This window comes from Anopheles marshallii, chromosome 3, assembly GCF_943734725.1.
Source record: "Anopheles marshallii chromosome 3, idAnoMarsDA_429_01, whole genome shotgun sequence".
NCBI lineage: Eukaryota > Metazoa > Arthropoda > Insecta > Diptera > Culicidae > Anopheles > Anopheles marshallii.
The window spans coordinates 61,721,576-61,734,815 of NC_071327.1; the positions used below are offsets into that span (position 1 = coordinate 61,721,576).

Here is a 13,240-nt window from a genome sequence, read left to right on the forward strand (position 1 = left end):
CACCGCCACTAACTCAACGTATAGATGAGTGTTTCATTTAACGATAATTGCTATATTGTTTATTATATGTAATTTAGTGAACGAAAAAGATAGCGAACCGATCGGAGCGCGATAGGAAGTATAAATGCGAATGAATTGCGTTGGTGGTCGTACGGTTATGGCTAACCCCAGCCACATTCCACTCGCTGTTCAAACATGACACATTCGCGTTTATGCCGCCAGGGACGCGACCGCAACGCATACAGGAAAAGAACAACTGACCCACACAGCCGCACACACTAAATGAACGCCATAAAGATAGGCAACGAAACGACAGACTTTGGCGGCGAACTCGTAAATGTTTGCCGCGCCAGCCGCGTGCGGTTGGGGAGGTGCGTGGTGGAAAGTATCCGGAGGAACCGGCGGAGGAGCACGGTCTTGTTTTAGGCAATCTTTCTAAAAGCGGCAAAATTAAATGGTAAACAACATATAAACACATCGTCGACGACGGTGCGGTAAGCGGCCGTGTGAAGCAAGCAAGACCCCCGGCACACAATAGCGAGCACGTTGGAAGGAAAACTCTAAAGTAATTTTCCACCCAAAACCACCACCCCCAAAAAACCCGATTGTGTTTCTTGTCCCGTGGTTTAAGATGCTGCAAACTGCATCCAGGCACGTCTTCGGTGTACTTACGGTGAAGAGATGTAGTTGCAACGGTCCATTCGAGTATGGTGTGTTTGGGTGTGTGTGTGTGTTTAGAAACACACAAAGCGACACAGCAATGCATTATTTCACAATAGAGCGCACGAACAACAAACCACCTCTATGTGACACGAGCGAATGTGTGTGTGTGTGTGTTGTGCGCCCGATTCGGTGGTTCATACCGTCCCATATGAAACCAACCCTGCCCGTCAACCACGTGGCGATGATGAATTTTTATTCATGCTTTTAATGAGTAATGGTGGTGTGAAGATAAAAGAAACCGTTTTATTTTCCGTTCCCTGCCCCGGCACAGGTACGCTAAGTGAAACGCCGACGGCCAGGGAAACGTGTCGGATCACATTCCACACACCAAACATACCCTATATTTGGCGGAGAAGTAGACGTGTGTAGTTTCTTTTTTTTTTTTGCTATTTTCCTCCTTTTAATTCACGGCTCTAAGTTAACCCTTTTTGTTGCGCTACATCGTCCACTGATTAACCTTCTTTTATTCCTGTTTTTTTTAATGCTTCAATGGCCTTTGGAAAGGTACCGACCGGCCCGACAAGAAACTGTTGGCGGACGTCGCGAACCGATGTGCGCGCTCCTGGTTCGTCCGGTGTGGCTCCAAACGTTCGTGCAATATGTGTGTTTGCTGACAGTTACATAAACATACACGATGTTTCTTTGTCTGATTATTACATTTGGTCGCAGTTTTTTTTTTCACCCCCTCCCTTTGCTTTCTGTCATTACCACGCTACTCTTGTGCAGAGCGCGGTGATGACTTCAAATAAAGATGCGTGTGGAAATGCAAACCCGATTCGTGAGCCCGGCCATATGACGACGGGCAATGATATACACCACCACAATGGGGTATCGTGTTCTCAGGGAGGGGTTTGAGGAATTGGAACACCGTCTTCATGCGCGTGTGTGTGTGTGGAAAATTAGTTATGACGCGTTAATAAAACAGCATATCGCAAGCAAACCGTCGTTGAAGATCATGGGGAAGAGTAGACATTTTTAGAAGATGATATTGTAAAAAGTAATACATTAAATCATATCCGTGTTTATCTGGTCTTCGCAATAACACGATTGGCATTGAGTCTAATTTTGTGAATTGTATATCTTGACTGCCCTTATCAACTGACTATTACTCACATAAACACTTACTACTTGGAAGACTATGAATAAGACAGCGTAGAAATTGATGCATTTCCAACGTGTTCTCTAGCGAATCTTTTAAATTATTTTCATGTACAGCCAGAACGTCACTTTAGGACGTCAGGTTCCGCTACTCCTCTAGCTTCAGTGGAGTCTTTACCATAAGTTCTATTTTTTGATGACCTGCATTGCAACCGCAAACCTTTGTTGGAGCCATTGTTATACGCTGAAAGTGAGCATCCAACGCAAAATGGTTAGACATGAACCTTGTCATCATGCGGATGAATGTTCTACCTTCAGGGAACTCGTCAAATCCGGGATGTGAGGACACTTTTGAAGAAATCGAGTTTAGACATCTCCCGAGATCATCTGCACCCCATAGATTCTGTTGAGGCTCTGATGGGCTCACACAAGACTCAAAGTTCCTATGGTGATAAGGTAAATGAAGGTGAATGAAGGCACAAAGCCTGATGGTCTTTATATCGTTTAGGAATAGAGGAATTTATTTTAGGGCGCAAATTTCTTACAGTCTTAATATTATTAAAGAAAATAATCGTTCTGTTAAAGTATAAGCATCTTAAAGGTCTTATAGACTAAGTCCACAAGTTGATCTAAAGACACAAAATCCCTATTATGCGTTTAAATTGATAAAGAAATTATTCCAATATGACGTCAAGTACTAATGGAACAAATCTCTTGATTTGGACAATTTCTTCTAGTTTGAATCCAACTCCAGACCATCAGACAAAATCAGCAAACCATCCAATTGGTTCTATAAATAAGCCTTGTAAAAATTATGCATTTGAGACAAAAAAACCCTACAATTGCCCATGTATTTCGGTGCAATATTCCCGCATGACAATTTACTTATATTAAAACAATTACGTCCACCGGAAAAAGAACAAACACTGACAGCCGTAATCGACACTAAATCCTCCATAATTTCCCACTTGTTGCGAACTGCGCTGCAAGTGTAGCACGCGTCCTGCAATACTGCCGAAAAAAAACAAAGAAGTACACCTATCAAACCACCAGTACCACCACCCTTCCCTACACATCCCCGAAACACCCCACTAGCACAGAAGCCAACCCAAACGTGCCGTTGGTATGTAAATGATTATCCGATAATCGTATCAATCCACACATCCCCCCCTTTCCCTTTCTGGTTCGACCGAGCCGCGAAACCGCTGGAGAAAGCGAGAGAAATTGCCAATCGGTCAGCAGCGGCCCCACACTCGCGCATCCCTTCTCCCTTTCGCTGCGTACAATAATGCCGCGCGTGAAGGTAAAGCAACAACGGCGGATAAACAACAACAACAACAAAAAAACAGTGAAAAACACACACTCCCACGCCCGATGGTGTGAAAACGTAAACGCACAGTCAAATAAACACTCCCCACGAACCGCGAAGCCACCCACCGAAAAACATCCCACCCCCTTCCAATCGCCACCCCAACCACCCTTTCCTCGCCGTGGAAGAGTGGCCAGATTGTGGCACAAATTATGATGCAACTTCGTGCAAAACGTGCAGTGCAGATTTTTGTGTTTTCCCTGCACACATACACACACATACATCTAGATACTCACTTGCAGCGGGGTGCATATTTGTCGAAGTGCATCAATGCACTCCTACCATACCGAAAACCCCACTACGAAAGGGGGGGATTTCGGGTGGGAGTTTTGGGTGGTTGGTGGACGCAAATTGAATGAAATCATGCCACGTGCCCACGGCCACCGAATTGATGCTGGCCTGCCGACGCGATTTATGAGGTTACGGGGCAAAATTCACACATACACATCGCACACATACAAAACACTTTTCATCCCCCCAACTGCAAGCCGAATAAACATCATGTCCACAGCGTGCAGCAGCAGATACCGGGAAAGCCGGAGTGCATACACGCACAGCGAAAGGGAGAGGCCAACAAACAAACGAAAAAAAAAAATAGGCAACAGAATCATTGCAACGGTCAACCCGGGAATCGGGAGTCCCGGCACTCGTAATTGCTGCAATTCCCTTCCCACTTTTGTGGTGCCGTTGTGTGTGCACACAAAATGCACTCCACACATCACGCACCGCAAGAACTCACCTGCCATACCCTGCTGGGGTGGTGTGCGTTGATCAGGTTCGGATTTGCCGATAGAATTTCGGTGGCAATTTTGGTCCGTTAAAGCTCGCCAGCCAAACACCGATTCACGGTGTGATTTTATCTGTGTTAATTGGCGGATTTATGCTACATTCTGTCGCTTAAAGCGAAGCGGTTCTTAATTAACTCGAATATCCACCGCTCCCTTCCAGATAGCAAACAAAAAAATGCCATTGTCCTTGACTGGCAGGTCATCGACAGTGACAAGCTAATTCCATTTTATTCTCACCTCTGGCTGCGGGAGTTAGTCCACCCAAAACTGTAGCATAAATCAATCGACGCACATACACACACAAATTGACCCAAGTGCAGTGGTTGACCGGATTTTCCAACCCCCGGCTGCTTGGTCGCCGTTTGGCAAATCAGGTCAAATTTAGGAGCTAACCTGTTGCTGTGGTTCGTCGACCACAAATTGGAATTGGTAACTGCTTGCATTGTGGTGAACGATTCTACGAATACCTTCAATGTTTTGAATGGTTTCATCAGATATTTAGATGCGTGCTCACACTGAGCTGTATGTGACCTTTGCACCAGAATTATATCTAAAGGTTATACAAAAGCTAGGGGATTTATATCCTCAGTAACTGGTTTAGTTTTTGAAGAATTCTTTCAAATTTTTGTCTCACCCCACAAAGCAAATAAAACTTGCATCAAAAACTGTAAACACTTTAAAAGCCCTTAACTTACTCACCCCGGAGCCTATTCCCTCCCAGTCCGACCATGACACGAAGCCACAAATTTAAATCCATCCTTTCGCCAAACACAACACAGCTTGATCGACTATGTGTCCTGTTTGCGTACGGGTCATCCACTCCCGTTCGCTATACCGATGGCAACCGCCACGATCGATTCCAAAAACGACATGTAAAGTCGACACTCAACGCTCTAGTCGATTCCGCCTTTTTTTTGCCATCGAAAACACTCCACATGAAGTGAGCTTCACCGGTCTACTGGACCGATTTGTGACAAACCTTTTTTGGAGTTTTGTTTTGGCTTTGTGCTTTGGCTAGAAGAACACTTTACGATTCACGACAAAAAGTCAACTTTATCCGTACATACAGTGGGGTAAAAGCTACGCGAGCTTGGTCGAACGAGATGTAACGATCCTGTTTTTTTTATGTATATGAACTGCTAGTGCTGCAAACAACAAGCTTTCAACACCGCAAACACGCCAACTACGTCGGTGTCGTTCGCGGTTACGATGCCGAGCTATTTTCGATAAATTCTTTCTCACTTGGCGCTGGCCGGCAGTGTACGGCATCCTGCCGTTTGCACTATCTCCGTATCACCGAAACGAGATCGATGTTTTCGCGAGTTTCGATGGACTCGGATGGACTGGGATTTGACGCACGGTGACGGTGACCGTTAGCGAGCGCGCGATGTATTCAATTTCCTTCGCTCTTGCCCAGTGTCAAGCATTGGTAGGCGCATCGTTACGCGTAACGAACGATGCACGATGCAAGTGCAGTGAAGTGCATGCCAAAGTGCACAAAGCCAAAAAAATAAACCCACGTGAAATTGGTCAGTCGGTTGCTTGGGTTGATTTGTCCGTCAAATTGGGCTCCAATTAAAGGCTGTTGTGATTTGTTCGTTTGCCAAACGGTTTCATTCGACACAATGTTTCGATGCAGTTAAGTTTATCAACCAATAAACTATTTTTATTTAATTTTTTTATACAAATTGGAACATTATTTGGCTCTACCTTTGCTGCCAGGCCCTAGAATTATTTACGAAATGCGACCAAAATCGAGTTCCAATTTCGGTTACTGAATGAACACTGATTGAACGGATAGCCCAAACAGCGCCGCTCTGCCTTCGCTTCAATGTATGGATTAACTTCGCAAGCTTAATTGCACACTGACAGCCGGTGTCACTGTTTGGCCCAATCGAATTCCATCTAATCTACCATCATCATTTAATTTATGCTACTCAATAGACGCCGCACATTCTCAGGCGAAACCCTGTACCACGGGCGGTAACAGCGGTAAGGCTTCTTGCGTGTTTGGCACGTGCCACACGCTCGCCAACCACATGGCCGATGCGTAAATGAATAATGGGGCACGCAAAACTGGGCCCACGCCTGGAAGCGCACTAACATGTGTTGGCTGTCACTCGCAATTCATTCCCTCGCACGGTTCGCTGACGTTTCAATGTGTCTCTTTTGTTTTGTGTGTGTTTTTTTTTCTTCCTTTTATCGTAAAGCGCAGTACCTCGTGCCGTATTTGGATCGGTTGAGTGCATTTCTTGTGCAGAAAAAAACATAAAGCTAGTAGCTAAACGGTAGCATCGTACATGTCAGGTGCCGTGCCACCGTGAAGTTGTGGATCTTCCTTTACTCAGCCTAAGCTTTCCTTATGCCCGATCTTCTCTTCTTGTGGGATAATCAATCAGTCGAGCGGTGCATCGCGGTTTGCACCCGGTTCCGCTGGTTTGAGAAATGAAAACGACACGACAAGAACAATGAGAAGAAAAAAAACAGACAAGCTACAGCAATGATCGAGCAATCGGAACGGAAAACTGCATCATGCAAAAACGGCAACAAGAGACGAACCCCTCGCTGCTCGGCCGAGCCGAAGCAGGAAGCTTGATAATATGATACTTTATGGCAAAGGGAAGGAAGGATGGGGAGAGGAGGACAAGGGCCATACTTTGTTATACGAACACACATCTCCTCACACCCACCCCGTACGAATGGCATGATGGCATTCCCGTCGATTCCGAGCTCCCCACCGTTGGAGGGCACACAAAGTAACATTGTCATTACTATATTCATAATATTAATTATTTACGACGTTCCGCACGCAATATTTATTTACCCCGGTATCATTTGAAAACATTCGTCGGACAGTCGGACTGTTTCTTTCTGTTTCACCTTTTTTGTTTCTCCCTCAGTTGAACAGTTACCTACGAACCCGACGTAACACGCACCCCCCATCCACCCAACCCTGCGCACCTGCACGCAAACTGTTACTTATGAAAGAAAACTGGAAGTACAATGCAGCACCCTACAAAGCCCTTGCACGCACACGGTACACTAACACCCATCCGACCGGTGGGGCCAGGTGGAAGCGGGCGCGTACAATTGCGCCACAAAACCGTACCGTTCCGACTAGCGGCTAGTTTGTGGTCGGCATGTCATGAATGGTGACGCTCGGTAGCTATATGCCGGATGCCTTACATGCGCCTTTAAAGCATCTCTGCATGGTACTTAGCACTTTGATTTTGCAGTTCTAAACATATGCAACTCGTTGGACGCACGATGGGTGGTTGGTGGATTATGGCACGTGTTGACTGAGGCACAATTACATCATCGCCGCTCAGCCTGTTTCGCCGCGGTGCAAACGGACGACCTGCGCGATAATGAACGACTTTAATGCCTCAATTTATCTAAGGCAGCGCTTTAGCATATGTGTGCTAGGCCGGAAAGTGTTTGGGGTGTACGGGCATTTATATCGTTTAATGTTGCGCTGCTCCGAACGTTGAAGGATTACCACATCAAATGTTGAAATATGACAAGTGTTTGAGGTTGGTAAGAAATGGCCTATAGCTACGAGGCCAAGGTGACAACCGTTACAGATGGTTGATGGTCGTATTTGATGCGAACCATTAATTTAAATATTAATTCATCTTTAATTCCTGCTCCAATATTTGATTCTTGCTCTTTCATCTAATTTGTAATCAGTTTTGATTGTTTGGTATCGGAATAATACTTGCGTAACCTCACATGATTGACTTAAAAATTTGCTTTTCGAAACCTGCGTGTAGATTTTACTTGTTCAAGCTCTGCCTTAAACATGTGCATGCTTCGAACACATACCTTCCCAACACACACACACCCCCCCAGCCAACCGCGGAGGATCACCTATTCAGCTAGAGCCTTCAACCAAACCAACAACCGGCATAGCATGGCATGACCCTGAAACCAGCTCGGATCAAAGTTGCTGCATTGTGCAGCACAATGTAGCAATTAGAGATAATAATTGATTACAGTTGAAGGAATATAAATAATGTCGAGAGAAATGATGCGATGCATCCATCTTCGTGCCGATGCGCAAAGCGAAAACAAAAAAAAAAGAAACAACAAACAAACAACAAAAACAGCCACAACAAAATGCATCATACGCCCATGGCGCGTTTGTAACAAGTGCGGTTTGTTGTTGCGCTCTTCTCTCCATTGCATTTTTCGGGGCCAATGCAAAAGGAGCGCGTGGAATGGAAGCGAAACATTTAATGATCGCACGGTGTGGTTGTGTGCGGTGGTTTGAGAAACAAAATACGCAAACCTCCCGACCCGGTGCACCCACAAAAGGAAAAAGCGTGGCTAACGTGGCTGCTAATGGGAGAAGGTTTACGTCACTCACCGTATCGTAGCGGTATAGCGTCTTACGATGCACGATGACAGCACTTGGAAGGTGTTTGATTAGTTTTGCCTGTTCTGCGTACACGAATGCTTAAGTTCGGCACAGGTTTTCCCAGCACGTTTCAATCACTCGGTGGCTAATTATTGACTTTCCATGGTCATGCGTTTGCGATCGGCGAAGAGAATGAGGTTAGATGGGGTCTATCTCATCTGTATGCTTCGTCAAAATTCTAAAGATAATTCTACAAATATTTATATTATAGTGTTTTAAGTTTTTTTTTAAGATAAGAGTAACGTAAGTTGACTTCGTAAGGTAAGAGTATTTTATCATCAGGATATTGCCAGCAGAATAAATACATTTAGCAGAATGAACCTTTGAGGATGGTGATTAATTGTTAAATCATAAATTCTGTCTAGGCCATCATCTTGTTATCATTAATTATTTGTACCTCTTGGAATATGTATGTAGGACGTAGAATATTTCCTATATACGATGACCAAAGACATTTGTCCAGAACAACATAAGAAAATCACCTTCTAGAACAGAAGACCTTCCTATATGCAGGACCCCGCTCAGGATCCGCTGTTATTTGATTTGCGTCGAATGGTTTTAGACTTCGTATGCATAACCAGAGGCTTAGCAGGTTTCGCTTCTAGCCCTTCAACCTACTGTGAGTCACTCTGACCTTAAGAGTCTCAGTATCAACCTTACTGTACTGTACCTTTGACTGTACCTCAAAATTCTGACATATTTAGAACATGAACCCAGTGGCGGATCTAACGGTCGGCGGAGTAGACGGCCGCTAAGGGCCTCGACGTGTGAGGGGCCATTAAAAAGTGGAAGCATTATGCCAGAAATGGGCCCCAATAGCGTCTCTTTAGCCTTCTCCGTATGCTAAAGGGTGCTCCGAAGGGTTTTTTACAAGGGGCCTCTGGAGAAATTGATATGCCAACCCCTATTCGGGGCCCCTATTATTATTCCGCCCAGGGCCTCAAAGAGGATTGACTGCATGAACCATCACACAGTTGATCACATTTAGAACACATCTTGTGATCAAGACCAAACACTCTAGTAGACGTGTTCTCACTGTCCAAAGAGAGGAAATATCTTCTTACTTAACGGCACAACCACCTCAAGACGTCTTGGCCTGCTATTTCTGACTTTTTATGGCTTTATTTGCCCGTAGCTGGACAGTCAGTCCTGTATACCGATGTCCTGTCATGTGAAGACCGGCGTCACTACCAACACACCACCCAAAGGATATATCACTAGCCGCATTATTCTCTTCTATTTGCATTGAATTGCTCAATTGTTATTGAGAGATGATAAGAATTGAGAATTTATAACAAAAATTCTTTTTTTTTTCTAGTCAAAAAACAGTTAAAAATTAAGATCAATTAATGGTTCAACCACAAAAATGATTTAACTTACGTCAGTGCTAAAAATATTCGTACCTTCGTACCTTAGTTGCGATTTTATGAAACACATATCCTTCCAGTACAATCACTCTTAACACCACCCAGTCGCACAATAAAACGTCCCACCCGGGCACTAACCACAGAATGCAACTTGCCGAGTGCAAAACGTCCTTCCAGCATGGTTTTTGCGGTTTTTCCTTCTGCCAGACCCACGTTTATCGTTTTCGTTACGGGATGAAATAGTTTGACAGTCCGTTTCGAATAAACGTTTAATCTCACGCCGGAATGCAAAAGATCGGTCAGCACTTTTCCTTCCACGGGACGCCAACAAACAATTTAACATCTCGTTCCGCCAGTCGAAATGCCCACCACCTACCAGTGTCATGTTTTATTGTGAATTTTAAATAACACTGCTTTATGATTCCCACTTCCACGTGCCGCACGTTGACCATATCAGCACCGCACGAGAAAAAGAAAATTCCAGCAGAACGGCAAAACGTGCGGGAGCCTGGCATCCAAAACAAAAGGTAAAAAGATTCGAACCGCTTCTCTATAATGCAGCATCAGCCCCCGAAAGTGGACAACGGAGCCAAACAATAACACTTTTCACGTGACAAAACATACACACACACACACGCTCATAGACACTTCGTGGTGGCCGGTGGGCCAAGGTATAAGCCTTGCCGGGCCGCAATATTTCGGGGCGATTATAATTTCATGACTTTAATTCGGCTAATGTGTCAAAAGCACGGTCACTTAAGTCCGTGCTTTTCGCTCAAACCGATTGACGTGGTCCGTACAGTCCGCAGGCGTACCGTTTTGCCGGTTCGGTTCAATCAATTGTTTTATTCATTCATTAACCGTTTGAGTATGATTCGTTGGATTTTGATTTTGTTTCTGTATTTTGTTTTTTAATTTATTGTTTCTGACAGGCGATTGATTTTCTGTTTTGTTGTTTTCCACCGTTTATCTACAAGAATGTTCGGTTCATTCTCCATGCATGTCAGTGGTTTATTTTCTTTTCTTCTCATGTTTACTGATACAATGGATATAATTAATAACCGTGTGGTGGAGTGTGTCGTTTATCTTTGTTTTTCCCCAATTTTGGCAATTAATTGAATGAATTATTGGTTGACACTTGCTGCTTTACAGGTCCTTTTCTGACGTTTCCGAATATTTTACATGTTTGGTTGACACTACAATCGAAAGGAGTCGCTTAACGTGATCACATGTGTACCCCCGTTCATGTCTCCCTATCGGTGGCCATCTTTCTAATTGTACGTGCACTTTCTTTTTGCACCTTTCGCCCCCAACAGCAGAAAGTTACCAATATCAGCTCCAGTCCATGTGGCAGAAGTGCTGGAACAGCCAGAACCTGATCCATCATCTGCGCTTTCGTGAGCGAGGCCCGCTAAAATCCTGGCGCCCGGAAACGATGGCCGAAGCGATCTTTAGCGTGCTGAAGGAAGGACTGTCGCTGTCGCAGGCCGCCCGCAAGTACGACATCCCGTACCCGACGTTCGTCCTGTACGCGAACCGTGTCCACAACATGCTCGGACCGTCGATCGACGGCGGTACCGATCTGAGGCCGAAAGGGCGCGGACGACCGCAACGCATCCTGCTCGGTATCTGGCCGGACGAGCACATCAAGGGTGTCATCAAGAGTGTCGTCTTTCGCGATGCCAAAGAGATGAAGGAGGAGCCCATGATGTACGGAAGACACTCTGTAAGTAGTCGATCTTGTAGCTTCTTTTTCGGGGGGAATGGTTGCACGTACGATCCTCTGTACTGTTCTGAGTTTAACCAAACCGCACGTTCAGCTGAAGTGGTTCTAACGTAACGGATACGGTGTGGTTTTAGAAGGATGATTTCATTAAAATTGGTTTGGTAAATTTGGATGGTTATCGAAACTCCTGAACTCATCAGTTCTATGTAGCTAAGTATTCGTTGAAGTGCACAGTCGTCTAATGTGAAAAATTAATTTATTTGTTACAATATTAAGTTCCTTTTTAATCTATTGCTTCATTGGTGTTGGATTGGTGATTAGATTAATCTGTAGTTTGCATTAGTTATCTCAAAATACTGGACCTGATGAATTGCAAATTGTAAATGAATGTATTACTTACTTGGCTTTCGCACAATTGAACGATTGGCAACAAGCTGAAAGCGACCGTACCATTCCCCTATGCGATGATAATATCCATTTATACGTCTTTTTTAGTAATTTGTCGAATCCTTCCAGCCTTTTCCCTTTCAAGACAACCCCCTGAGCTACGCACCGACCGCACCGAACGGTCAGCTGCCGGCCGCCACCGGTACGGTACCGGACGGCATGTCCCAGGACGCGCTGACCGCCGCTACCGTGGCGGCTGTCCGTCAGCAGATGTGTAACATGGTAGCCGCCGCCCAGCATCATCCGGATGCCGCCAATCTCGTGGCGGCCGGGTTCAATCTGCCGTCGCACTGTGGCACACCACCGAATCTTAGCATCCATCCGGCCAATGCAGCGGCTGCTGCGGCTGCTGCCGCCGCTGCTGCAGCCGCCGCATCGAACCAGGGTGGTGGCCCCAATGCGGGCGGCGGCTCGAGCGGTGCCATTCCCCTGCCGAAGATGGGCTCCCCGGCCGTTCCCTCGACCGGGCACGGAAATAATAATGGTGGATCGGGCGGTATACAGATGCCGCGGCTAGGATCGCCGGCCGGTTCGAGCGGGTTGGCGAAGGAGCATGAACTTCAGCACCACGGGGGAGGCGGTCTTGGCGGTGGTGGAGGTACCGGTACGGGTGGTGCGGGCGGTGGTCTATCGCGTGCCACACCTCCGGGTGCCCGGGATCGTGCACTGACCGCAAGATCCAACCTAACCGCCAGTGAATCGAGTCGGAGCAGTTCGGCCGGTGGTAACGTGCACAGGTCGTCACCTTCCAGCAGTACCGCAGCGTCCATCAACCATCACCACCATCAGTCACATCTGCCGCACCATCATCACCATCAGCACCACCAGCCCCACCACGGACATGGTCACCATCTTCCCCACCACAATCCACTGTCCCATCTGGTGAGTTCCGGTGGATCCGGTGGTCTCAGCATAACGAAGCTCGGATCACCCGGTTCGGCCCACGATCTGCGCATCAGCAACAGCCCGGACGAGAGCCCGCTAGCATCGCCGATCGGGATGGTGCTGGAACCGGCCGTTAACCTAGCGCTCGGTGCCGGTTCTCAGCCGCCCGAAGACGTCCGCCTCCACGTTCCACCACCGTACGGTAGTAAACCACCGTCCCGGGGCGGTGCGACCGGCTACACCAGCAATTCGTCCCCACCGCGACCGGAACACCTGTTCCAGGATCAGGACATTGCGGCACTGGTCGCAACGACACGCGCCTGTCCACCGTCCCGTCTGCCCGACTACAAGGATACCCCGGTGAGGCCGCCGGCCTCAATCAAGGTGGAACCGCTGACCGAGTGCCGGGGAGATTAG

The 13,240-nt window shown here is 46.5% G+C and overlaps 1 protein-coding gene across 1 annotated transcript in view; it reads left to right on the forward strand.

Annotated features, from left to right (window-relative positions):
- LOC128713541 (protein bric-a-brac 1-like) overlaps positions 1-13,240 on the forward strand; it is a 121,498-nt gene extending 108,258 nt beyond the window's left edge. Inside the window, exons 3-4 of the mRNA XM_053808402.1 lie at positions 11,082-11,491; positions 12,008-13,240. Of these exons, the coding sequence (XP_053664377.1) occupies positions 11,082-11,491; positions 12,008-13,240 (1,643 nt within the window). The remainder of the gene's footprint in view (positions 1-11,081; positions 11,492-12,007) is intronic.